Consider the following 25,484-nt stretch of genomic DNA (forward strand, 5'->3'; position numbering starts at 1 on the left):
GAGAAGGCTGATGAAGACTGTACTGCAAAAATGAGGAATATATTTTTCTCTGATGAGGCTCAGTTACTTAAGGTTCTATCACAGAGACACAAGAGGGTCAGAATCATAAAATAAACCTCTGCCAAGAAATTTAGGATTTGCACAGATAAGCCTGGAGGCAGATGTTTTGACACTAGTTGTCCTTGAAGTGTAGGTCAAGATAACCATGTACAAAAGTAACCAAATGTTTCCTGCTATGACATTTTCTGTTGCTAATCATTATAAAAAGCTAAACATAAATTCACTGTGCATGATGACTGTGGCAGCTTGTCCTCATAGGAGATGGGCTCACTCTAAAGTGCTAGTGTGCTCCTACAATGAACAGTCTTTTTCCATACATAAAACGGCTCACTGGTGTGGCCTATCTCTGAAGTCAGACAATGAACAAGTGGGATTTTTGTCATCAGAAAAGTTGGGTATAAATATTTTAAATAAATGCTTGTTCTCTAACCAACATGGTATTGCTTGTTGTTGTACACTTGATTCTAAAGCCCTAAATATATATGGCTCAATACTTTAAAAACAAACTCTTTGATTTCATTGCTTCAAATGATGCTTCTACAAGAATATTAGACTGCTCAAAATGCTAACGATGACATTGATCTGTGTTGTTCTAAGAGCTATTTTAATGTTCTCTTAAATGTTTACTTCAGCTGATAAAGCATTTCGTGACATGAAAGTACTCAAGATGAGTCAGTCGATCATCGTGTCTGGAGAGTCGGGAGCTGGCAAGACAGAAAACACTAAATTTGTTTTACGGTTTGTATCTGAAATTGTTTCTACTAGGAAAAAACCCCCCATTGTATATAGTCATTTTAATATCTCTTCAAAAATGTTAGACCTCATAATGGGCACATCTTAGATCCATGCAAACAATGGTAAGATGAGATCAACAAGTACCACAATTTACAGTTCTGAAGAGGCTCCAATATGTAAATGGAATTCCAGATGTCTCATATCCATGTGATTGCTTTTGTCATTGGGAAATGTTCTGAACGCGCACATGGATTCTTTCACTGCTTTAATCCTCTCTCTCTCATCCTGCACTTTCTGCAGGGTACTCAGGACCGTGTACATGGGATTTCCTTCCTTTTATTTTATTTCCTTTCTTTGAGGTTGGTTAGGCTGAAAGATGGTGACTGCCCATGTTTACCACTGAACCTCATAAATGAACAGTACTTGAGAAATCTGAATTCACCCAGGTGTTTTTTCTGCAAATGTTTAGTTCAAAATTTATGGTAGGTTCTGCTCCCTTTTTACAAACATTTGACTTGGGCTAGGAGAAGCAGCTGTCTTGGTGCTGAGATGTGCTAATTTTCATACATGCAACCAGCAGTTTAAAATAGCATTATATTATTGGGGAAAAGTAACAATAAGATACGTGCCGATACCTTCCACAATTCAGAAGCAGAAAAAAAAGTTAGAACAACTCTACCAGCAGAGGCCCTGTCCGTCCTCCCACCAAAAAGAAGCTCTTCTGGAGGTGAAATAGAAGGCAACATAGAATACACTTGCAGACCCCCCAGGAGCAGGAAAAGAAGCTTCCTGGTTGGTTGTTAAAAGGGTCATTTACTCTTAATCTATGTGGCTTCCTTCTGAGACCCCATTACTGACATTTTTACTAATTCCACAGAAATTCCAAACCCGCCAGTTTCTCCATTCTTTCGTACTGTGTGTTGGGAAACATCCCTAAAATGTTACATTCACTGCAACCTATTCTCTTTTCCAAAGTACAAATTACTCTATCTCACAATTTTACCTTGATACAAACTAGGCAAAATTGAACCCGTATTACCACTCCTTGAACCCATATTACTGAATCAATATTTTATCAGGCCTAGAAGTACTTGGTTCTCTGAGCTATTCTATATTAAACCTATCTTATGTTATCTATAGTACTCCTATATATAAACAAAAACCTGATGACATGTTCATATAACCATTTGCCTTAAAATAAGTTCACTTACAATTCATTATAATATTCCAGCTCATTCAATTGAACTCAGATCTTCTTGGTCCAAGACCATTATTCTAGCTGCTTCATTGTGCTGGTTAACTAGATAAAGAAATATTTGGTTAAATAAAAAAGTTTTGTAGAACTGTCTCTTCAGAGAGAAAAAATGAGATCTCAAAGATTGAGTATAATGGAATATTTTAAATTACTGGTATTCAGAATACTCCTTGGCCACCTTTTGTGGAAGGGTCTTGCTTTCTACAAAAGCCATCAGGAACCTGTCTTCATCTGACCCCCACATAAATGGGGATGTATCCCTGGGGAGCAGGTCCCTTTTCTTTCTCTAGTGGACGTGACCAAAACCTCAGAAGCACAACCCTTAGCTTGAGCTCTACTTAGCTGTCTTACTTGATGTTGATCTGCATCATAAACCAAAGTATCAGTCTTCATAAGATGTGGGAGTAGCACCTGCCCACACAAATTGCTGAATCCAAACTGGAACAACCCTTCCTTTCAGAAAAACTCCCAATTCCACCCTAAGGGTGGGTTCAGCTGCTTTGTGGACCAGATGGCAAGAACATTGGATACCTCTTAATTGACCTGCTCGTTTCACCTGTTATTTCCTGACAGGGTCAAGGAACTCCCCCCTCCACCCAGTTCCGAAATTTCTCTGTTCTTTTCCAAGGTGGGCTGGCTGTCACGAATCTGAGTATCTTGAGTTTGCAACTGGGAAGCTGCAAATTTGTTTGCCCACCTCTGCTCTTCCACCTTCTCCTCTGAAGCTGAAGAGTCCAACTTGGAGAGACTGTCTCTTAGGAGAGCCCTTTCTCTGCAGTGTCCAAAGATGACGTGAATGGAAGGGATGTTTCTAGCCCTTCTTCCTCATTGCAGGCCTTGAGCCCTCTGGACATCAGCATAAGGCTGGGTTATGAAGGAAACCCTCAGTTTAGAAAAGCTCTGCCTTCGTTAATTCCTTTATTCCTCTCTTTCATTGCACCTTTAGTGCCGGAGGGCCCTTGGATCTTCTGAAAAGGCTGCAGTGGTGGAAAGAAAAGGAAATCCCCATTGCACAAATGGCCATTCTGTGTTGTAACCTGGGAAGACAGTGTTTTTTGGAAGGGTGGGACTGGGGGATCCGTGGTGTTGCCTTCAAGCAAAGTAATGTTATAGCCGTAAAGGTAAAACATGATTGATTTTCTTTTTTGCCCCTTGCAGGTATTTAACTGAATCCTATGGTAGTGGGCAAGATATTGATGAAAGAATTGTTGAAGGTAATATAGCTTGCTTAATCAGGATTTCTTTGGTATGCATTAAAAAAAGACAGACTGAAGTAAAAAGCGACATGCTCCAGAAACCTGTTTTGCGAAAATGCTGCTGAAATACAGAACATTGCTCAGTTTAACAGACACATGCTGGGATATAGATTGTGCCCAGTTGACTTACCAGTATACGTGACGATGGAGGTTTCTGACTCGTTCAAGAGCTATAATACTTCTGTCAAAAAATGATTGCTCCTTTTTAGACTTGTTCAGCATTTGACTTTACAAGGCCCGCAGGAACAAGGGATATGCTTCCTTTCCCTTTTCAAGCTGGTGCTGCAGGGTGACATGTCCCCAGCAAAGATATGCAGGGCTTGGGTGTAAGGAATCATCAGCAGGAGAACAGCATTCTCCTATCCCATGGACTCCTGGTGCAAGAGTGGCTGGAAGTCTTTGCACAATGCTTTAAAGTGGCAGAACCATGCTACTAGCAGCATTCCTCAACCTTGGTGCTCTCCAGATGTGTGGGGTGTCAACTCCCATGATTCCCAGCCAGCATGGCCACTGGGCATTATGGGAGCTACAGTCACACACCTGCCTAGCCCCAGGCAAAGGGAAGGCTGTGTCAGATAATAAACATTGTTGACAAGGCTGCACTTAGGGAGAAAATGCCTATTAGATCTCCTGGAGCTTGTGAAAGCGGAATGTCTTGGGGCCTGAGGCCTTCTCTCCTCTAACTGCTCTTCTGCTAGAGCTCCATTTAGGTGTTCTCCAAGGACAGAATCCATTGTGGGGAACAGGGCAAGTTCCAGCCCTGCCACTGGATGTTTGCACAGGCGTGTGCCAGGGCAAGGCCGCCCACGAGCACCTACCTGTGCATAGACGTCCAGGGGTATCATTCGCAGCACACTTCAAGTCAGGGGCAAGGGAGGCTTTGTGGGCCTAGTGCCCCATTCTCCATAAGCAGGTTCTGACTGGGCCTTTGGTCAGAAGCTACCCTCCTGTGAAGGATAACCAATTGAATTCAATGTATGGTTACTAGTTATCATTGGTCCAACTTTGATAACAGTTTTAAGGCCTTGAAGAGAGGTGGAAAAGGATATCATGAAAGAAAAGTAGATTCTTTCGACATCCCACTTCCATTATGATATCTCTTTGTATTTTCATGGCAACTTTATCCTTCTTTTAATATGCTCATTATGAAGCACAAGAGGAAGATTCCCATCTTCTGTTGGGCTATTAAAACTCCCCCAGATGATGTGACTGCTGATCAGCAAAGGAAAGCAAGGACGGAAGAATGGAAGGCCTGCTAGTCAGATTTCCAGTGTCTGAGGTGCGATGCCTCTCGCTACTGTGGGGCATAAGCAAGAGTGTGCTGTGCAGCGCATGTCCTGCTTGTGGACTTCTCCTGGGCATCCAGTTGGCCACTGTTGGAGCAGAATGCTGGACCACATCATCCATTGCATTGATGCGGCCTGTCTCTCATGCTCTCATATTGCGTGTGCCTTTGCAAAGGGTGGCATTGGATTGGGGCCGCTGGATGATGCATCAGCTTGAGCCTCTCAGCTGCTGTTTTATGGGTTTTATTGCCAGTGTGAAACTTGGAGCAATGTTTCCATCTTCAATGGATAATAAAATAACAGAGGATGATGTTGCTTAATTACAGCTGAATATATAAGTATTCCATATCCATGGCATCTAAGAAATTGGCCGACAGCTGGACATACTGTCTGAAGCTGCCTTCTCTATCAGTGGTACCTGGAGGTATACTTCTCTCCATCTGGGCGGGGTGGGGAAATCCACGGCTTATCTAGCACAACCTCTGCTGTACACTTTTTGCACCCAGTTGTGTTTTCTCATTGCAGTTCTTATGCACATCTTAACATGCACGTGTGCAGTGTGGCTGGACTGTTGCGCAGAAGACCATACTCACAAAGCCTTTTTGTAGTCTCTGGACAACAATGGTTCTCCACATTTGAAATACTTGCAGACATTGAGTCTTTGTTGTGATCCTTGTGCACATTTGCCTGATGAATTTGGTAGTATTAAAGGTCTCCTGCCAACTCACATTTTTGAGTAACAAGCAGCTACAAACAATATTAAGAGAGTTAAAAAATTGGCTGAAAACACTGTTTTATCCCTGCTCTTACCTGAAAGCCGAATAGTGCTTTTTTTAAGAGCATCTTTGCTTACAGTAGCTCAAATTCCTTTGTGATGCCAATTCCAATTTGTTTTATGTCCCTTAGTGAAGCGCTCCTAACATAAGGACTAAATTAACATGACATTGGTATTTTGTCTTGTGTCATACACGATTTTTAAGCGTAGGGTTAGTCAAAGTATGTGAATAATGCAGAATTATTAATTCAGATAGGATAGGATCTTCCATGGTGCCAAAACATACGTTTCAATTCAATTTCAGTTCTACCCTTTGTATGAGTTTCCAGAAGTCTTTGATGTGGCTGCTTTCAGAAGCAGAATGCTGAGCTAGGCAGATCATGGTTTGGTCTAGCAAGTCAGTTCTTACATCCAGATGAGCAATGCATAATCTAGGTAGCTTTGTTGTGTACTAATAACATTTGTGCCTGCTTACGCTCTATGTATACTGTCTATATGTGCTGCATGGTCTTTCTTACAAGTGGGAAGCTATAGTAAGTGCAAATGATTAGATGCTTCAGCTTGGCTATTGGTGATTTTTTTGATGGGTCCTCTGGTGGCCGGTTCCTTAAGAGTGTCCTCTTTGCTGGACAGTGATTCCAGAGCCAGTAAGTATCCAGGCATTTGCAAGATTCCCAGCTGATGGCTGTATCTGTGTTTGTGGCTGTATACTATTGTATTGGAACGGCATTCTCCTTTTTCATGGCATCGTTGCCCTGATGTGTAAGAGCAGTTTGCCAGCTTTGTGCAGTCCCTTGCTCTCAAAGAATTAGATGATTTATGTGCTTGGGGATGTCTGTTCTGTTGCATTAAACTGTTTAGTGGGCTTGGGATTTGTTTTTTAACTTGTCCAATCAAGCTTTTGCACACCTGCAGCCTGATACTGTGCAAGTGCATTCTGGAAGACCAAAGCAAATGTTTAACTGATTCTTCTTGAGGTTTTGTTTGAAATGTATTGAGAAGAGGGTGGGTGGGAGAGGTTAAAGGAAATACGTGTTTTGATAGTTTCATTAAGGCTGCAATCCTCTGCATGCTTAGACAGAAAAAAGCCCTGCAGCTCTTAATATTCTCCAGCCAGCATAGCTAGAAGGCTTCTATTTCAACATGCATGGGAGATTACACTTTTCTGATGTACTTGAGAAATGTTGATATCTTATTAATTTAATGTAAACTTCCCCAAAACAGTGTCCTGTAGATACTCGCATCATCCCCAGCTAGCATGGCTAATACATCTGGAAAGCAGTAGTTTAGGGAAAGTTAATTTAATGCATCTGTAAACAATACATTGTGATGTTTAAGTTTTGCTAGGAAAGTATTTACTGAAGAATTTCCACAGCTGTTTCATATGCCAATACAGAAACATGAACCTTAAATTTTATGTGGAAACATCTCTAGGAAACAGTGGCCAGGATCCAAAGAGCTGAATTAAATGCAGCTGCCAAGTGGGATTTTTGATGTCACCCTCTGCACTCAAAACATTGGACCTTCTTTGAATAATTGAATGCTGCTTTGGATCCCAGCCTAAAGCTTCTTGCTGTAGTGAAAATACAACTCATTCAGTTTAATTTAAAAGCAACACATGTCTCATGGTTTGGGTTGTTTTAACTATGAGATTTGAATCCAGTGTTTGCTCCTTACAGAACTTCCTTTGCAGATCTTCCTGAGCCAACCACTGCCACCCAACTCCAGCAGGATGGGATGGGGTGGTGTTTGCTGGCTGTCACCTTCCCCTGCAACTTCCAGTGAATTTTCTTGAGTTGTACTGGAGGACTCCCTGAAACCCATTGAGTGCATATTTAGGATACATAGGTGGTTGCAGCTATATATAGTGGTACCTTGGCTCATGAACGCCTTGGTTCATGGCCAAATCGGGTCACGAACAAAAATTTCATGAAAATTTTGACTTGGGTCTGTGAATTGGGTCACGAACTCTGTATTAGGTGGCAACCAAGATCATGGCCAACCCCCCCCCCCCCGCCCCAAGTGGGGAGATGGCCACGATCGCAGTTGCGTTCGTGATCATGGGCGTGCTCCTGCAGGAAAGATGGGCACAGCACAGCTGTGATCACGCATGTCTTCCCTGCACCAATGCAACTGCGATCGTGGCCATCTCACCAGTTGTGCTGGTTGCCCGGGGGGCGTGGGGGGGGGGAGATGGCTGAGATTGCACCCATCTTTCCTGCAGGAGTGCGCCCATGCCAGGATTTCTTTGAGAAGCACCACCCCAACACAACTGTAACGAACAGAGCGTTGAATCTGATGAACGATAATGTGGTGTCTCATTTCCAGAGGGTTATGCAGCGCAAGAGAAAACAATTGACTATAGACAGCTTTTTCACCCAAATTGCCCCTGCATCTCTCTCAGCTAAGAAGAGAGAGCCTGCTTACTGTACAGTACTTTGTCACTTTGTTTCAGATTTTTCTGATTAAGGTTAATCTGTTCTGTAACTATTTTTTTATTTACATTGAACCTTCTGGGGAAATTTACTTGGCTCATGACCAAAAATGGCTCACAACCACATTTGGAGGGGCCAGAATGGATTAACCTTGAACCTTATGGGGAAATTTGACTTGGGTCACAACCAGAGTTGTGGAACAGATTAAGTTCGTGAGCCAAGGTAGCACTGTATAGGAAAGCCTGGAAAAAAACAGGAAAATTTCAGGAGAAAAATTTGCTCTTGTTTATTCAAGAACTCCCCTTGCTGCCCTGAAAAATTGGACAAATTGAACAATTTTGGATAATTACACATTTAGATTTCTAATAAATTAAAAGGTCAAGACACGGTGTTGATGTATCACTATATTGCAACTCGGCCATTACTGAAAATAATTTATTGGTAATAGGGAGATTTCTTTTAAAAGACAAAGATATACAAAGTAGAAAGTTTGAAACCAGGGATGTGTAAAATTCCTAGCATCATAATTTTTTCTATCCTGTATTAAACGTTTGACATCTAAAGACTCACTTAACCCACACTTAGGGGTGCTCCAAGTCCTTATGATCAGCATTTGACTGGAATCACCATGTCCTATCATAAGAGGAAAATGTGCATTCTTAGTAGCTTAGGTATTGTTCTCATTGGTTATGTACTAGTTTTGGTCAGATGCTGCAGCAGTCAGTGAATGTAGTTCTAAAATAGAAATGTGAAAATCCTACCGCTGCCTTCAAATGTACAGCACAATGCACTGGTTACCCCATCCACGTGTCTGTCTTAAAAGAAATGGGTGTATAGAACTTCATTTTTCTATACATTTTTCATTGCCATTTGGGAATGTTGCTTTGGCTAGAAAAGCTTTAACCGCTGCCACCAAACCAAATCATCTGTATGTACAAGCAACCCAGTGTACTCTGTGGCATAGATATGGGACCGATGCTGCTAATAGAGATGGTCTTTTAGAAGAATAAAAAATCGGCATGTTAATTAAAGCAAGCTATTGACAGAATGCTGCTCTTGAAATAATAGACTTGAAAGGTTCTTAAATTAAATTGCTTAGAGTGTTTTCCCAAGCTAAATAATCGCTCAGCACCTTTTCCTTCAGGCCTAATTTCACTCAATTCTACCCCAACCAGTTCTTCACAAACAGGAAAGAATGCAGTAAGCCCGGGCTTCCTCTGCCTCTAGCTCTCCCTGCTTCTTGTGGCTTCTAGAAAGCTTCCCTTGTTTCAGGGACTGCTACGGACACCTAAAATGTATTATATATAATTTAGCTTGTTTGTACAATGGCCATGTTTGGTTATATTACATTTTAAAGTAGAGTCTGGTTAGACAATTACAAAATTACAAACGAAGCATGGTTTTCTATACTTATAACTGGAATGCTTATTTTATACAGTTTTATGCTTCTGTAAAGTCACAGAGTACCTTTAGATGAAAGACTGAAAGTGCTACAAAATGTCTGTTCATCCACCTTCACATTTCCAGTTTTTCCTTAAAGTCCCCATTTGCTGAATAAACAAATCTCCCGACATGGTTGCAACATTTCGGGGAGTTTGAAATCTCTAGCTGCAGGGAAGGCTCTGCCAGCAAAAATTCTGTGCTGGATTGGAAGCCTTCTGTAGACGGAAGGCACTGTGTATCTACAGAAGGCAAATCCTGGATTCAAACCTGTGTCTGGCCTTCTCTGGGCTTTGCATATTAAACCATATGATTCTCTGTCTCACCCTACTTTTTGCTCAATAAAATGCTTAAACCACTTCATTTGTTCATCTTTAATAGCCAATCCACTTCTAGAAGCATTTGGAAATGCAAAGACTGTTCGTAACAACAACAGTAGTCGCTTTGGAAAATTCGTGGAAATCCATTTCAATGAAAAGGTATCGGTACTTTCTTATGTAGGTTATGTATGCAGGAATGCAGATTGTCATTCAGCAATTTTACTTGGAAAGTCCCTGCCTGTTGAGTCTCCTCCCTTCTCTGACTAACTTCAGGGGGCATTTTTGTGGCCCAATTTGATTATATTGCTTCCATGTTTGGATAGTGATGATTTTGAATTTATCAGGAGCTGCAAGTGCATATGTGTACACCAAACATCTAAAAGCCAAAGTGCTCTTTTAAGAATGACTGTGGGCATGGGTTTACTGCTAGTCATTTAATCTTATTTGTTAGAATATTCTGAGTGGAAAGGGACTAGTGTGGTACAGTCCTTTCAGTGGATTATGGAAGCTCAAGAGTATAGTACCTAGCTAGAATAGAAACAGTCTGTTTGCCTGTAAGGTTTTCAGATATCAGAGAAAATCTGATCCAGTATGCCAGAAGAAATTCCTTCCCTTCATGCTTTGATTCTGAGCTGTGTGCATCAAGAAGCTCACTGCATCAAGAAGAGTGTATCGGCTTGGTCTTGAGGGAAAGCGTGAGCCTATCATTTTTGCCTCAACTAAAATATTAAGCTGTCAGATTTTAAGCATTCAAAGTATGTAAAAAAGGAGGGGGGAAGAAAGAATTACTTCACATGGTTGCTCTACTAACTCCTCTGTTCCCCACATATAATATTTACTTCTAGTGAGTGATGATGCTGGATAGGTTAAAGACACAGCATGATAAATACCATGCCAGCTGATTTGTTAGGATAATGGTTTAACTGATGGATTATCAACTATGCAGCACCATCTTATGCATGCTCATCCAAAATTAAGTCCCATGGAGTACAGTACCAGGTTGGGTCTTAAACAACCTGGTACTTTCCAGATAGGTCGAACAATTCCCAGCAGAGCAGGAAGGCAGAAGACTGGGGAAAGCTAACTCAGTGCAAGGACTGCAGCTTTACTTCCTGTTTGGGGGGTGGGGGTGGGGGTGGGCAACAATGCACAGATGTATCATGGATAAAATAATCAACCATTCTGATCCTTCAAATCATCTTCCATTTATGAAGATCATTTAAAGAATGCCCTCCAAAATGTTCTTTCCTTGATAGCAGTGCTCAGCTCTTGTAAACTCAAGGCTGTACCTTCCATTATGGAATCAGGCCATCTCATAACTGGTTCTCCTCTTTTGGTTTCAACTTTTCTTAGCATGATTTTTTTCTCTGGTGAGTCTTGGCTTCTCATGATGTGTCCAAAGGATGAAAGTCATTTTTGTTTCCATTAAAAGTTCTGGCTTGATTTGATCTAGGACCTACATGTTTGTTTTCCTAGGGCACTCAGAAAAATTAAAAGAAGGTGCATTTTAACTTTTTGTAAACCTGTGCTTGCAAAATGATTCTATAGTGATTCATGGGCATCTTTCATCCTCTGTCAGTCAGTCTGATTTGTAGCAAAGAAGTCATTCTGAGCAACACAGTCATACTATTGTATCTTCGAACGTAAAGTTTTTTTCTCTCTCCAAGAAAGCACCTTTTGTTTTCTTCCTAGAATTCAGTGGTTGGTGGGTTTGTGTCCCATTATCTGCTGGAGAAATCCAGGATCTGTGTTCAAGGCAAAGAAGAAAGGAATTACCATATCTTCTATAGGCTGTGTGCTGGAGCACCTGAAGAAATAAGGGAGAAATTGTACCTAAGTTCACCAGATAATTTTAGGGTGAGTTGACATTCCTTCTTCCAAAATACTTAGAGTGGGCTTGATCTAGAATTTACTGTGCTTAAAGCAGAGCCACTAAAATCAGTCAGATTTAAGTCAGTCATTGCTAAAGTAACCCATCAACTTTACTGGATTCAGCCTGAATCCATTCATGTGAATTTGTGCTGGAACATGTAGTAAACCTTGTATTTGAGCTGCAGGTGGTTAAACTTTGAGAAAACTACATTATAACAGGATATTAAAATACAGCAATCGGATATTTCATGCAAATGCTATTTCTGTTACACTGGCAGATAGCTTGTAGTCTGGAATCATAGAATAGTAGAGTTGGAAGGGGCCATGAAGGCCATCGGGTCCAACTCCCTGCTGTTGCAGGACACCAATTTGCACCATCCCACTCAGTTGGCTGTCTGGTTTCTTTTTGGACGTCTCTAGTGTGGGAGAGCCCACCACCTCTCTAGGCAACTGGTTCCACTGTTGTATTGCTCTGACAGTGAGGAAGCTTTTTCTGATATCTTGCCAGAATCTGGGTTGCCACAGCTTGACTTGATTATTCCGTGTCATGCACTCTTGTCTAATGAATAATAACAAAACCTCGCTAAACTGAAACAGTAAAATTTAGCCAAAAACTAACCTTAATACAACAAGCCAAATTAGGTGGTCTTCTTTATGGTTGATTGGGTTTCTGGTTCAGCTGAGAAGTAGTGGACAATTGAAGACAAAAGGAGAAGGGGACAGCAGAGGTTGAGGTGGCTGGATGAGGTCACTGGAGAGGTGGGTGTGGGGTTGGGTGGACTCTGAGGGATGGTGGAGGACAGGAGAACCTGGAGGAATGTTCTCCATGAAGTCACAGAGTCGGGCATGACTTTGTGACAACAAGAAGTAGTGACTGGCCCGAGGTTATGAATGGACACTGCAAATCAGCAGTCAGGTCTTCCCATTCCAAGCCCATGACCCTTGCTGCTGTGCATGCTGGTTTACTAGACACAGAAATACTTGGTCCAGTGAAATTTTGATATTCAACAGTTTCTCCAACAGCAGATTTCTTTGATAGTTTCTGTGTTTCGTTGTACATTCTCTTTCTTCTTCTGTTACCACAGTATTTAAATCGTGGCTGCACTCGATATTTTGCTACCAAAGAAACGGATAAGCACATCTTACAGAATCGTAAAAGTCCTGAGGTATGACAACGACTTCATATGTTTTGTCTTCCTGTCCTTCCCAAAGCAATGACCTTTGCTGCTAGTATTTTTTCTATATCTAAAATGTGGTTCTTGTGGAACGCCTTTTGTGTATGCAAGCTGACCCCTGCCTGGGGAGGGGGATTGAATCCCAGTGTTACTTCTCCAGACTAATGATTGGCACTCTCACAACTGACATCAACCACCTGCCAGTCAGGTGGATGGGCACAGAGCCTCACATGTGCTTGGAACACTTATCCACTGGTGTGCAGGAGTGGCTGTGGCCAGGAACCCTTTAGAACAGAGGTAGCACTACAGTTGTTGCTGCCAATCTCCGATGGCTGGCCATGTTATTTGAGGCTTATGGGAAGCATAGAAACAGAGCGAGTCAAGAAGGGGTCCCCCAGGCCATCTAGTCTGACCTCTGGCACCAGCCAGCTCCGCTCACAATATGCCCACCGTGTGGACGTCCAGCCTATCTTTGAACACCGATGGGGCCGCCCCGATGGGGCCTCAACGACCTCTCGTGGAAGCCCATTCCACACCCTCAGGGTCCTAACTGTCAGGAAATGCTTCCTAGCATCCAAATGGAACCTTGGCTCCCTGAGCTTTGCTCCTTTGGAGCGCTTTCTGCCTTCCTCTGCAGGGGAGAACAGGTCTCTACCCATCTCCGTGTGACATCCCCTCACATACCTGTATGTCGCCAACATATCCCCTCTGAGCCTCCTCTTCTCCAGGCTGAAGAGACCCAGTTCCCTCAGTCTTGCCTCATACCCCATCCCCTGCAAACCGGCCACCAACCTTGTGGCCCTACGCTGCACTGACTCCAACCTGGCTATATCCTTTCTGTAATGAGGGGCCCAAAACTGAACACAGTACTCCAGTTGCGGGCGCACCAGAGTCCTATAGAGTGGTAGTAATACCTCTCTCGATCTAGAAGCCACACTTCTGGCTACGCAACCAAGTTAAAGTTAAAGTTCAGCTGCATCTGGAGGGCTACAGGTTTCCAAACTCTGCTTTATAACGACAACTTACTTGTGTGACCATTCTGAATCCATAGCAGCAGTTTGGCTCTTAAAGGGGCTAACTATGGGCTGAACCAGGCATATCAGGTGAAATCCCATGAACTTCAGTGCAGATTGGCTTCTGGCATACTATTGCCACTGATGGAACATCATTGCCACATGGACATCATGTGAAAATCTCGAGTAGGCTGAAGCCCTGCAAATGAGCTTTGACTCTAAAGTTGAAGAAATCATTGAAGCCAGAGAAGATTTACCGGGCAAATAATTTTCAGGGTTGGATCCAGTGTTGGGTGATTGGAAAGGCAGTGCTGTGCAGCTGGTCTTTCTCTTACCTTCTCTCTTTGCGCACACCCTGTGCAGAGGCTCTCCAGAGGGAATGTGAACTGTGCTTTACAGGGCTTGTGGTAGAAGATGGGGAGAAATCATCTGGGATGAGATGTCTTGCATAATGTTTTCCACCCCAAATTGTTGGTTGGACAAAGTAGCCTTACATTTGCACAGCACTGGTTACAACCATGGCATTTGATCACAGAATACAACAATTTTCTTGAAGTTTCACCCATATCTGAGGCTTCTAAGAATATAATCTTGCTCTTCCAAACTAGAGGTTACTCTTCATATTATCAGCCTCTTCTATTGTAGAGGTCCCCTCCCTCTCCCTCTCCCTCTCCCTCTCCCTCTCCCTCTCCCTCTCCCTCTCTCTCTCTGTGTGTGTGTGTGTTTTAAGCATTGAACATGTTGAATAACTGTAATTGAGGAGTAATCAATTAATGCTCACATTATTTTTGTCCTTTTCCTGTCAGGAAGATGAGGTGATCACTTTGTATAATTTGAAATTTTAATTTCATTACATTTTGATGTGATGTGACTTTCTTTAAATGCATGTTAGCACTTCTGTTTTCAGATTATTAGATGGTTTTTGCCCTGGTTTGGATTACGATCTGTGAGACATATTGCATCCTCTTTGGTTTTATACTGAACTCCGAAGGTGGAGACTTATTTTGTGCATGCTTTCCCCCTCCATCCCAGCCCACCCTAACCTTGCATGCAGTAGCTTGTTTTTTAGTTAAATTTTGAGTTGGTAGTGGTGTGTGGTGTTAGAGCTCAAACAGCCGAATAACCAAAATGCCATGTGCGATGCAGCTCAGTCATGATCTGAACACATTGTTGTGTCGCACACAAAGAAATGTTAACACAAACTGAACACTCGCAAGCAAACCTTTTTGGTTCGAAAGCCATGCCTTAATGAGATCCAAAATCTGGCAGGGTGGAGCGCGTGCTTTCCATGCAGGTAGTCTCTGCTTCAGTCCCCAGCTGCTCCAGGTAGCAATACGGAGGACTCCACTGGCCAGCAAAGGGCGGGGGTGTGCAACTGTTGTGCTCCTAAGGCCACATCCAGTGGTGCCCGGGGGCCATGCGCACACGCAGTATACATGAGACTGCCCTAGCTGAGCTCAGTATGATGCAGCTTTCTGCATTCCTATTTGTTAATGTATCTACCCACTTACTGAATAAACAGGAGCTTTTCAGGTACTTTACTGAGTCCAGAGGACTTCAGCTATCGCACAGTGTAGAAATTAATTAAACTACTGAGGGGCTTTTTTGTTCTGTCTATGGAATCCCAAGCAGTTGCAGGTCATGTAGCCCACCTGGGGATACTTGTCTCTGCTTGCTGCCACCCTGACTGGTTTGACTTTTTGTTTTTGTTTTAAAGAGAGGGTGTTTCCCACGTCAAGTGTAAGTACTATCAATCCCACCATTTTGACTTTGCCCTAGTCAATGCTATTTCCACGCACCCTCTCATTACATTCAGTCAGAATAATTCTGCCTCTCACTCTTTCTCCACATTTTCCAGAGTCATCCACAATAGTAGGTTTTCTTCTTTGCTCAGCTAGAGTCCTTCCCTGGAGCACAAACCCTGACATTTTAGGGGGTGCCAATTTTTAAGGTGCAGTTGCTTGAACTTTGTTTGCTTTGGCTGTAACAGAAAGCTTGGTTTAAGCTGTTATGAAAGTGCGTGTACTGTTTGTTTGTAGTACCTGAAGTCAGGCTCTCTGAAGGATCCACTGCTGGATGACCATGGGGACTTCAACAGGATGTGCACTGCCATGAAGAAGATCGGCTTAGATGATGGAGAGAAGCTGGATCTCTTCCGAGTGGTGGCTGGTGTTCTGCACCTGGGAAATATCAATTTTGAAGAAGCTGGCAGCACATCCGGTTAGATCTGTTATCACTAATATTCTTTTATGTAGCAGTAGAGCAATGCTGCTGTTTCAATATGAAGTTATTGTTTTTTAGTGAAAGGAAATAGCTGAAAGAATTAATCACTGCTTGGGGAATCTGGACTTTTAAGGATTTGTTTTCTAGAAAGGTTTAGAAGGAGCATTCATTTGATAATTTAAAAAAATCAACACTACTATTTGGCCCATATTTCCAAAGGCTTGTAGCAACTGCGTGATTGATGTTTTTACCATGTTAAAGAGAAATGTTCTTTCATTTGACGGGGCTGCGGGCAGGGGAACTTAAGTACTTTAGGCAGAGATGATTTCTTTGCCCGGAGATGATGTTAGGCAAGTAAATTAAGGCCATAAAGTAGCTCTTACATTTTTTATTAGTTTCTGGGGGCATAAGAACAATACAATTGATGGTGTTGGGTCTCTTATTCATTCATTCAATTTATCAGCCACTCAGTAATAAAAGTTCTCTGGGCAATGTACAAAGAAAACCAAATTAAAAATCAAAATTGCAGGAAGGCAACTTAAAAAGCAGCAAATTAGACAGCTGTAAAATCAATATATACTCTTACGCAGCATGGTTTGTCCATGAAATTCAGTTCTTGTTCTCGGGCCATGAAGTAAGCTCCCTGTCACATGCTTCAGCGTCCAAATACAAGAGTACAGTGCTGTGCCCTCGAAATGGGCAGCCAGTGACTGACGCGTGCAGAATCAAATGGGAAAGGAAACATGGGCTGTGCTGTCCCCACTCTGTGTAACTTAAAGTTTGAGCCTGTACATTATTCATGTTAGGTGCCCCAGGTAAGGAATAGAATGTGCGGGCAGTAGCCCTGTGTACAAGCAGGACCTCTTATGTATGCATGAATAGGCTAGTGTGTTACAAGCAGCACCTGTGCAAAAACATACAGCAGCATCTGCCTGTTGGTATTAGCCATTGCTTTGAAGCCATCGCTTCTATTTGGCCCACTCTGCTGGTTTGGGAAAGGTAGAAAAACAATGGGAAGAGATTGTATAGTACATTTATGGGTCAGACCAGTGAGCAGACTTTTGTTTGATGATCTGATGGAGTAACTTACTTACTTACTTACTTACTTATTTATTTATTAAAACATTTCTATGCCGCCCCATTCGCCGAAGCCTCGGGGCGGCTCACAACATAAAATTAAAATACAAGAAATAACAATATAAAATAAGCCGCCCTGGCCAGATAAAATAAGTAAATAATATTAACAATTAAAATGGCGCTTAAATAAAAAGGTCTTCGCCTGGCGCCGAAAAACAAATAACGACAGCGCCAGGCGGACCTCTCTGGGGAGCGCATTCCATAGAAGTGCAAACTTACTGGTCGTTTGCACTTCTGTGGATTCTAGTCAGTGTCCCATCAAGGCATCTGGCAAGCAAACAAGAAGCTGTCTTCTTCCAGGCCAGATAGCTTGCCCAGCTAGCTGCTGGGACTTGTTGGCACTAGCAGCAGCTTTCCAGAAATCCAGGCAGGGGCCAGTCACATCCTGTGCTACCTTATTCTTTCTTTTAGATGCCAGGGATTGGACTTAGTCCTTTTCTGTGAAAAGCCTATCTTCTCCCTGTGAATGCTGGATTCTGCCTGAAGTCTAGCTGGAGCTTACTACCTTGGCTGCAACAGCCTGGCCAAGCTAGCTTCAGCAGCTGATCCATAATATGAAAATATGGGGAACCTCTGCGCCATACAATGACTAAGTTTTACTTTGCTCAGAGTAAAAATCATTCTTCTTACTCTTTGTTTAAGATGAAGGCATCCACATTTTTGAAGAACGGCAGAACTGTGGTTATTTTCCATGTTCCTCTTTTCTGTAGTTTTGGAAATAGTTTGAGATGTGTTCAAATTCCAGGTTTCTGCAGTTGCTTTTAAGGACAGTTGCTGGTTGCACATTGCAGTGAAACAGTTTTGATCCCATGTTACCCGTGGCTTCTTTTTAATTCAGGTGGATGCACGCTGAAGAATAAATCCACCCAGTCCCTGGAATACTGTGCAGAGCTGCTTGGTTTGGACCAGGACGATCTGCGCGTTAGCTTAACTACACGAGTCATGCTGACAACAGCAGGGGGCACCAAAGGAACGGTGATCAAGTAAGTTGCTAGGGCCAGAGCAAAGGAGAGCAGCCTATTTTCCCTTGCAGGCCTGCCTGCCTTCTTTCCCATTGCCCCAGCTTGGCGTGTTGTTTATTTTGCAGCTGAGGTGGTAAATATTGATTATAAAATTCTTTCTTTAAGCAGTGCCGGAATGCCTAACGTGCATCTGTTTATAGAAGTATAGAAATACAGTGCCACTCTCTTTCCCTTCCTCCTTTTGCTTTGTTCTCCAAGATGGATGGCACTTCCCTTAGAGTAATAAAACATCTGTCGCTAGACCAAATTTACTTCTGTGCTCTTTCATCCCAGCGTGTGAGAGGAAATGTATCTATGTAATAACAGTAATGGGCTGGGATGGGGCTGGAATTGCCTGACAGTTTCGTTAATGATTCAGCTGTCAACTGTTGGTAGGAGACGTGAAAATGCCCTTCAGCATGTCTCAGCACAACTTGAATCCATATTCATATAGCAATAATTGCTTAAAAGCGAAGAATAACATGATGTTTGCTCTGAGTAGACAGTGTGCAAAGTTACTTGGAACTTGTTAAAGATGGGAATGGAAAACTCAAGCTTTCACATGGTTCTTTAAGTACTATAACGTACTCCTTTCTATGTGATTCCTAATCAGCCATAATCTTAGTAGCCAGCGTGGTGTAATGGTTAATAGCATGGGACCCCAGGACTCAGGAGAACTGGGTTCAAGTTCTGGTTCAACCACGAAGCTGAGTAATTTCGGGCCAGTCACAGACTTGCAGCCCAACCTACCTCACAGGGTTATTGTGAGAATAAGATTGAGAGGAGGAGGAAAATAATGTAATTCTCCTTGAATTCCTTGAAAGGAAAAAGAGTAGAACTATAATAAATAAATAATAGGTTTATATGCCTGAATTATTCATGTAGCCTGCTACATCAGCTGCTTGGCTTCTGTCTTGTGGTCTGAGACGTGGGCAAGTTCTGTTCCACTGCTTCCATCATTAGCAGTTCGTATGCAAGCTGTTCTGCATCTATCAATAGCTGGTGGATCTACTGTCATCCTCATGAAACCCCTTTTCTTGTTATGTTTTTAGCAGGTTCTATTATGGGTTTTCATAATACGCTAAACTTGCCCTCCATTTTACTTTGCTATTATATGTTTTCTATGGTTAGATGTAGAAATTATCAATTTCTTAAATTTTACAGTTAGAATAAGTTACATACTGTGCAATGCATTAAGTTTTGTTTCTAGCCACTATAATTTTACATATCAATGTTAATTTGTGAGCTTTTTATGCACATATCTTCCAAAGAAACCCATGTGGCATCTGGCTCTTGGTAACTTTCCAGCATGACAATGTTCAGCTGCTCAGACATTAAAAACTCCAAAGTAATGCTAAGTATAGTTCAGATTGGCAATTTACTAATTCACATAGGAAAACACATTTTATCCATTATTGCACATAACAATCATTGGCTGAACCCAAGATTTTAATGTAGCTGTTGAACATTGCAATCAACAGCAAAAAGGAGCTGTTATTCCTTTTGACTTGTTGATAAGCATTAAATAAAACATTAAATCAGTTTAAAAAATTGATTCCAAATGTAATCTGTTTTTGCCATATTATGAGTTTATGTGTTCAGTTGGGACTAAGAGTAGCATGCCACAACCCTGCAATTTTGTTCACTGCTATTATGCTGTGAACAACAGAAAACACTATTCTGATCTCTGAACCTGATGGATAATAACAGTATTCTAATAAAGATACTGACACTTTCTTGATCTTGATTAATTTTTCTTGGAAAAATGCAGTGCAGGCCAAAATCACAATAGTTAATTCAGTAGTTCAGAAATGTTCCTTTTTTGTTCTCTGTAACAATAATATGCTAAGGTTTTCAAGTGGGGCTGCCAATAGCCAAGATAGCCCTGCAGCAGATAGTCACTTTTATGTTCTCAGGCCATAGATAAAGTTTTGGTGGTTCAGCCCAAATTCAACCATAGAAAATACCCTTCAATTTTTATGGAAGTCTATATATCTTTGTATAGCCCACTCCTGGCTCAATTTAAGTGCTCAGCCTTATGTTTTATTGATTTGAATGTAGGCATGTCAGGGGCATGGGAGTTGGGAGGAGAACCTACGACCTACTCTGAGCCTGGTAAAATCTGGCTTTGTCTCATCCTTTCACAGGCAACTCTTCTTTCAGCACTGTGGAGTGAGGAGGTTGTGTTGACTCCAGAAACTGGCCCTCTGCTTGGGGGTCCAGCTGTTAACTCTGTGATCTGGGCTACAGGTAGCAAAGGCATGCCTTTAGAATGAAACAGCAGGTCACCTCTAAGCATATTCTGAATTTCTTTTCAGTATCAAAACTAACCTAGTTCATGAAGGTTTCACATGTTCAGTCCAAGCTTTGATTTCAGTACCATAATTTAGGATGGTGTAGCAGAATCATTTTGTTAAACAATGGGAATCAGAGACTCCTGCCAGTCTACTGCAAATCATCCCAAGATCTACCAGTAGGTCTGTCTTCTCCTCACCCTGGTCTAAGATAGTCAATCTTTGTGCCTGGACCTCAGAGATGCATTGTGCTAAACTGGGGATGGCCACTTGTGTGTCAAAACATTTGAAGGGCCACAAGTCCCAATTTCTCTTACCACTGGCTATACTGGCTAGGGCTGATGGGAGCTGCGGCCCTCCAGATGTTTTGTTCCACAAGTAGCCCACCCTGATGTAAAATATCTATATCAGATATGCCCCTGACCAAGTGGTGGTGCAGGCACAATGGAGAAGAAAATTTTCCCTGCCTTACTCACATGCAACAACAGTACTCTGGTATCCAATTGGAAATGGTGTGTTTTTAGATGTAGGGAAACTGTAGAAGATGCTGCTCCATTCTTTTCAGTTTAGGGGGTGAGTGCAAATACAAAACAGTGTCACAGATTTATTTTGAAAATGGGTTCTGTTCTTCATCAGGCACATGGAGAGATTAGCATCTCTAATCTCCAGGGCCAAATCCGCTCCTTCCCTGAGCATCTCTCAGCAAGAGAAATGTGGAGGTAGCACTGACTGCGAAGACCTTGGGAAGCTAGCTGGCAATAGGTGGTTGGGGAAGGCGCGGTTCACAACCCTCCCCCTTTTCTGCACCTCCTGTAGAAACCTACCTTCTGATCAGGGCCTATTGGATATTGGGGTCCTTTAAAACATTGCGATACTATGATCAGTCCTCTTGATTTGCTGAACAGTATAGTTTCCCGAATCCACGTATACTTCAGCCAGTAGGTGGTGTGCATTTTCTTAAGGTTCAGATGAGCTAACACTTTAACTACAATTTTTGTTGCTATGATATATGAAAGTCAGAGCTGTGTATGAAATGACATTGGGACTAGATTATTTATTGTGCCAAGTATAGAGCAGGTTCTTAACCAAGGAGGTTCCATTGTGTCATACTGAATGCTTATTTTGCTCGTAAAGCAAGACTTCTGGAGTTTGTGCTCACAGGTGTGGGGAGCTCCAACACTAGCAGCAGCCACCATAGAAAGGTTCCGTAAAGTGCTGATAGATTTCATTACTGGAAAATTTGGGGTGGAATTTATCCTATAAAAGTTATGTTCCTAGAATATAATGAACTGCCATAAAAAAAGTTACATTTCCATATGTCTGGATCATTTATCGCTACTTCTGAAGGTATATGTGAGTGACGTGACAGGAAAAAAAGATATTGGTATAAAGGCCCAAATAGGAATGAGGTTTGCAAGCTAACTCTGGTTAGTATCGCACAAATGAAGGCAATGGTGAACCACTTCTGAAACAACTTACCTTGAAAACCCCATGATGAAGCAATCCAAAGTGAAACGAGAATGCCAGAATATGAGATCCCCTGGGTTGGAAGGCACTAAACAAGCTACTGGGGAAGAGCAAAGGACATACAGTGTTGTTGATAATTATGCAACTAGATCAAAGACTAAAAGGTAGTCTAGTGGCTGACATGCACAGAGGAGAAAGGAAAGACTGATGTTGCACAACATACACAGTGGGAACATGGGATGTTAGAAATATGAATCAGAGCAAACTGGAACCAACAAGTAGGAAATGGAACAGTTACATTTCGCAGTTCTTGGTGCAAGCAAACTAAAGTGGACCTGGACTGGGACCTTTTCAGTCAGATCAACCCAAAGTGATTTTTCTCTGGAAATGATGAACTGGCTCTAATAGTAAGGCAAGTGGCTCTAATAGTAAGGCAAGAATTAGCACTGACAATAAGTCTATATTGCAAAATACAACCAAATATCAATCAGAATTGGTGGAAAGCCTGTTGACATAACCATCAAGTTTATGCTCCAGCAAGAGATGTTGAAGAAGAACGTAGGTGCTCATGAGAAAATGAGTAACACAATTTATAAATAAAACATCACACACACACACACATTCAACATATAAAACAAGATATGCTGATAATCCTAGGTGACTGAAATGCAAAGCAAGAAATGAAGAATTGAATGTTGTAGGAAATTTGACCTAGGTGTAAGAAATATAGCAGGAGGATGACTCGTAGAATTGTGAAACCATCAGTCTAACACAAATAAGTACTTCCAATGAAGTGACTGTATACAATGGACATCACTGGATGGCAAATGCAGAAATCAAATAGACTACACAACTGGAAGCAGAAGGTAGAGAAGTTGTATTCTGATTGCCAGAAAAGACCAGGATTAGATTGCAGTAGTGATTATGAACTCATAGCAAAGATCAGAGTCAAGCTAAAAAAAAAGAAATACTAACAGAAACCTAGTGACAAAATACAATTTCTGTAACATCTCCGAGGAAGTTAAACTCCACATAAAGAACAGATTTTCATTACTCAGCAAAACTGACCATGAGCCTGAAGAACTGTGGACTGAACCCAGAAACATTGTTAGGGAAGAAGGCCAAAAGACAATTCTTCTAGCAACAAGAAAGAAAAGGTCTAGTTGATTGACAGCCATCAAGGACAGGTGAGAAGCATAAGGTGACAGAAATAGGGCCAGAATCCTGCATTCCACTTTTCCATGAATGTCATGCAGAGACCAAAAGAACTGTTACAATGACCATTGCAAAGAAGTAGCAGAGAACAACAAAAGTGGAAAAACAAGAGCCTGCTGTTAGAATAGAGGATGGAGAAGCAGAATGGTTTTCCACAGGCAAAAGGTGTCAGAAAAAGGTGCATTTTATTTCTCTATCTGTTCAATATCTCGGCAGAACATAGCACAAGAAAAGCTGGATTAGGATCAGAGGTGGTGAAAATTAGTGGGAGACATCAGTAATTTAGGTTATACAGTTGATACCGTATTACTGGCAATGCAGCAGCAAACTGAAATGACATCTGATAAAAATGGAAGAATCAAGTGCGGAAGCAGGACTGTAGTTGAATATTAAGAAAACAAATCATGACCATAGAAGAATTACAGAACTGTATTGACAACAGTGAAGCAGTCGAAATTGTGAACTGCTTTATATTCCTTGGCTCAGATACCAGTCCAGATGGAGACTCTAGCCAAGAAATTTTGAAGAAGATTGAAATTGGAAGAGCAGCAATGAAGGAACTAGGAAAGATAAAGTGTAGGGATGCTTCACTGGAGACCAGTGCCAAGATAATTCACGCTATTGTGTTCTCAGTTACTATGTATGGCTGTGAAAGCTGGACAGTGAAGAAAGCTGACAGGAAGAAAATCGATAAATTTGAAATGCTGGAGGTAAAGGAAAGGTGTATCCCTCACACATGCATGCTAATTGCATCCAACTCTAGGGGTGGCGCTCCTCTCCGTGCTGGAGGAATGCTTCGCAAAGACCCTGGACCAACAGAAAGATGAACGAGTGGGTCCTAGATCACATCAAGCCACAGCTTTCCTTTGAAGCAAACTGACAACTTGAGCACATAATGAATCCTAGAATAGAGTTGGGAGGGGCCAGAAGGCCATTGGGGCCAACCCCCTGCTTAATGCAGGACTCCAGGTTAAACCATCCCTCTCAATTAATGCCTCTATGGTTTATTTTTCCTGGGTGCAAAACTTAGCACTTGTCCCTGTTGAATTTCATTCTGTTTTCAGTTCAGTGCTGCAGCCTATCAAGATGAATCTTCTTTCTGACTTTGTTTCCAGGGTATTAGCTATCCCACCCATTTTTGTGTCATCTGCAAATCTGTGCAAATTTAATTGTTCCCTGCATTTTCTCATCCAAATCATTAACAAAAATGTTGAAGACCACTGTGTCCAGGAGTGAACCCTGCTGCACCCCACTTGTAACTTCTCAGTTTGAGAAGGTGGCATTGATGAACACTCCTTGGGTCTGATTGTGTAGCCAACTGTGGTGGATCTACTTGATGGCTGTTCCATCTAGTCCACCTTTTTGCTAGTTTGCTAATCAGGATTTCATGGGGCACTTTGTCAAACTTTGCGGAAGTCAAGATAGATGATGTCCCCCAGCATTACCACAATCTATCAGGGAAGTTACCCAATCCAAAAAAAGAACAAACTAAATTGACTAATAGGAAATGGAGGTAAACTCAGAGTTAAAAACAGGTCAATTATGCAGTTACAGTGCTGCATCGTTCTTGCTTAAGACTGTGTATCAGGACATAGCTTTGTACCCCATCCCATCTTCATTCTCCTGCTGTTTGCCCCCAGTGTTTCTGAGAATGCCCTGTTATCTTGAAATGGGCACATGTGTATAGTTATGTGCTGCATTTAAAATACTAGTGAGTATGGAAGACGAGCTGCACTGCTCATAAGCGACAATGGCAAAAAGGGGTGCGGCAGCTGAACGGGGAAGGGAACGGGACAGTGTTTCGGATTTCCAAACTGCTTTGGAACTGGGTTGCAGTGCTTTTGATAGAAGAAGCAGACCGGGTTGTGTGTGGGCTTATACCTTTTGCCCCAGCTCTTCCAATACGTAATGCTTCAAGATTGTAGTGGACAATATGTTGAGCAGGGGTTATTTATAATCTTGTACAAATCACGAGTTATTTAAGTTTTTATGCAATTTCAAGAGTTTCAGCTGCATACTTGTTATAAATTGAATGACTATAGCTGTTTCTGGATTCAGATTAATAGTGCTTCTCTTTTCACACCTCTATTTCTTTAATTAAATTACTTTTCATTAATTTTAAGCTTACATTAAGCTAAAATTATGATGTGCATAACATCTTACATAAAAGATTGGCAGTTGACATTATTGGCAAGGATTATAGTGCTGAGCTCTTAAACGTATCAGAAGGGGAATGTAAAGGAACCTTTCCTCTATTTATAAGATAGGATTCCTGTCAGTACACATTACTGTAAGATAAATCATGAGATTGCACATTAAGGCTAATTACACTCTAATGTAACATAGATACAGATATTCCTATTAAACAGGGCCTCTGTTTCCTTGCAACCTTCCATTTTTGATAGAAGGGAATTCCAATTTACCAGATACAGAGCTGTTTAACACTAGTTTTTCCCTAAATACCTTTTCACGGAGTGGGGAAGGTCCTGCAAGGGAGCGAAACCATATTTAACTCTCCAGAGTGC

The 25,484-nt window shown here is 41.8% G+C and overlaps 1 protein-coding gene across 6 annotated transcripts in view; it reads left to right on the top strand.

Moving 5' to 3' along the window:
* Nucleotides 1–25,484, top strand: part of MYO6 (myosin VI) — a 124,106-nt gene that overhangs the window by 47,037 nt on the left and 51,585 nt on the right. For 5 of the 6 annotated variants that reach the window (XM_044421628.1, XM_044421629.1, XM_044421630.1 and 2 more), the window contains exons 6-12: nucleotides 693–798; nucleotides 3,209–3,264; nucleotides 9,624–9,721; nucleotides 11,255–11,419; nucleotides 12,520–12,600; nucleotides 15,662–15,842; nucleotides 17,821–17,965. In XM_044421628.1, coding sequence (XP_044277563.1) covers nucleotides 693–798; nucleotides 3,209–3,264; nucleotides 9,624–9,721; nucleotides 11,255–11,419; nucleotides 12,520–12,600; nucleotides 15,662–15,842; nucleotides 17,821–17,965 — 832 coding nt within the window. Of the gene's footprint in view, nucleotides 1–692; nucleotides 799–3,208; nucleotides 3,265–4,918; nucleotides 5,017–9,623; nucleotides 9,722–11,254; nucleotides 11,420–12,519; nucleotides 12,601–15,661; nucleotides 15,843–17,820; nucleotides 17,966–25,484 lie in introns of those variants that run through there. The other variant, XM_044421631.1, reaches the window with a different exon arrangement.

The sequence above is a fragment of the Varanus komodoensis genome, unplaced genomic scaffold (genome assembly GCF_004798865.1).
Source record: "Varanus komodoensis strain SLA01 unplaced genomic scaffold, ASM479886v1 scaffold12, whole genome shotgun sequence".
Taxonomy (NCBI): Eukaryota; Metazoa; Chordata; class Lepidosauria; order Squamata; family Varanidae; genus Varanus; species Varanus komodoensis.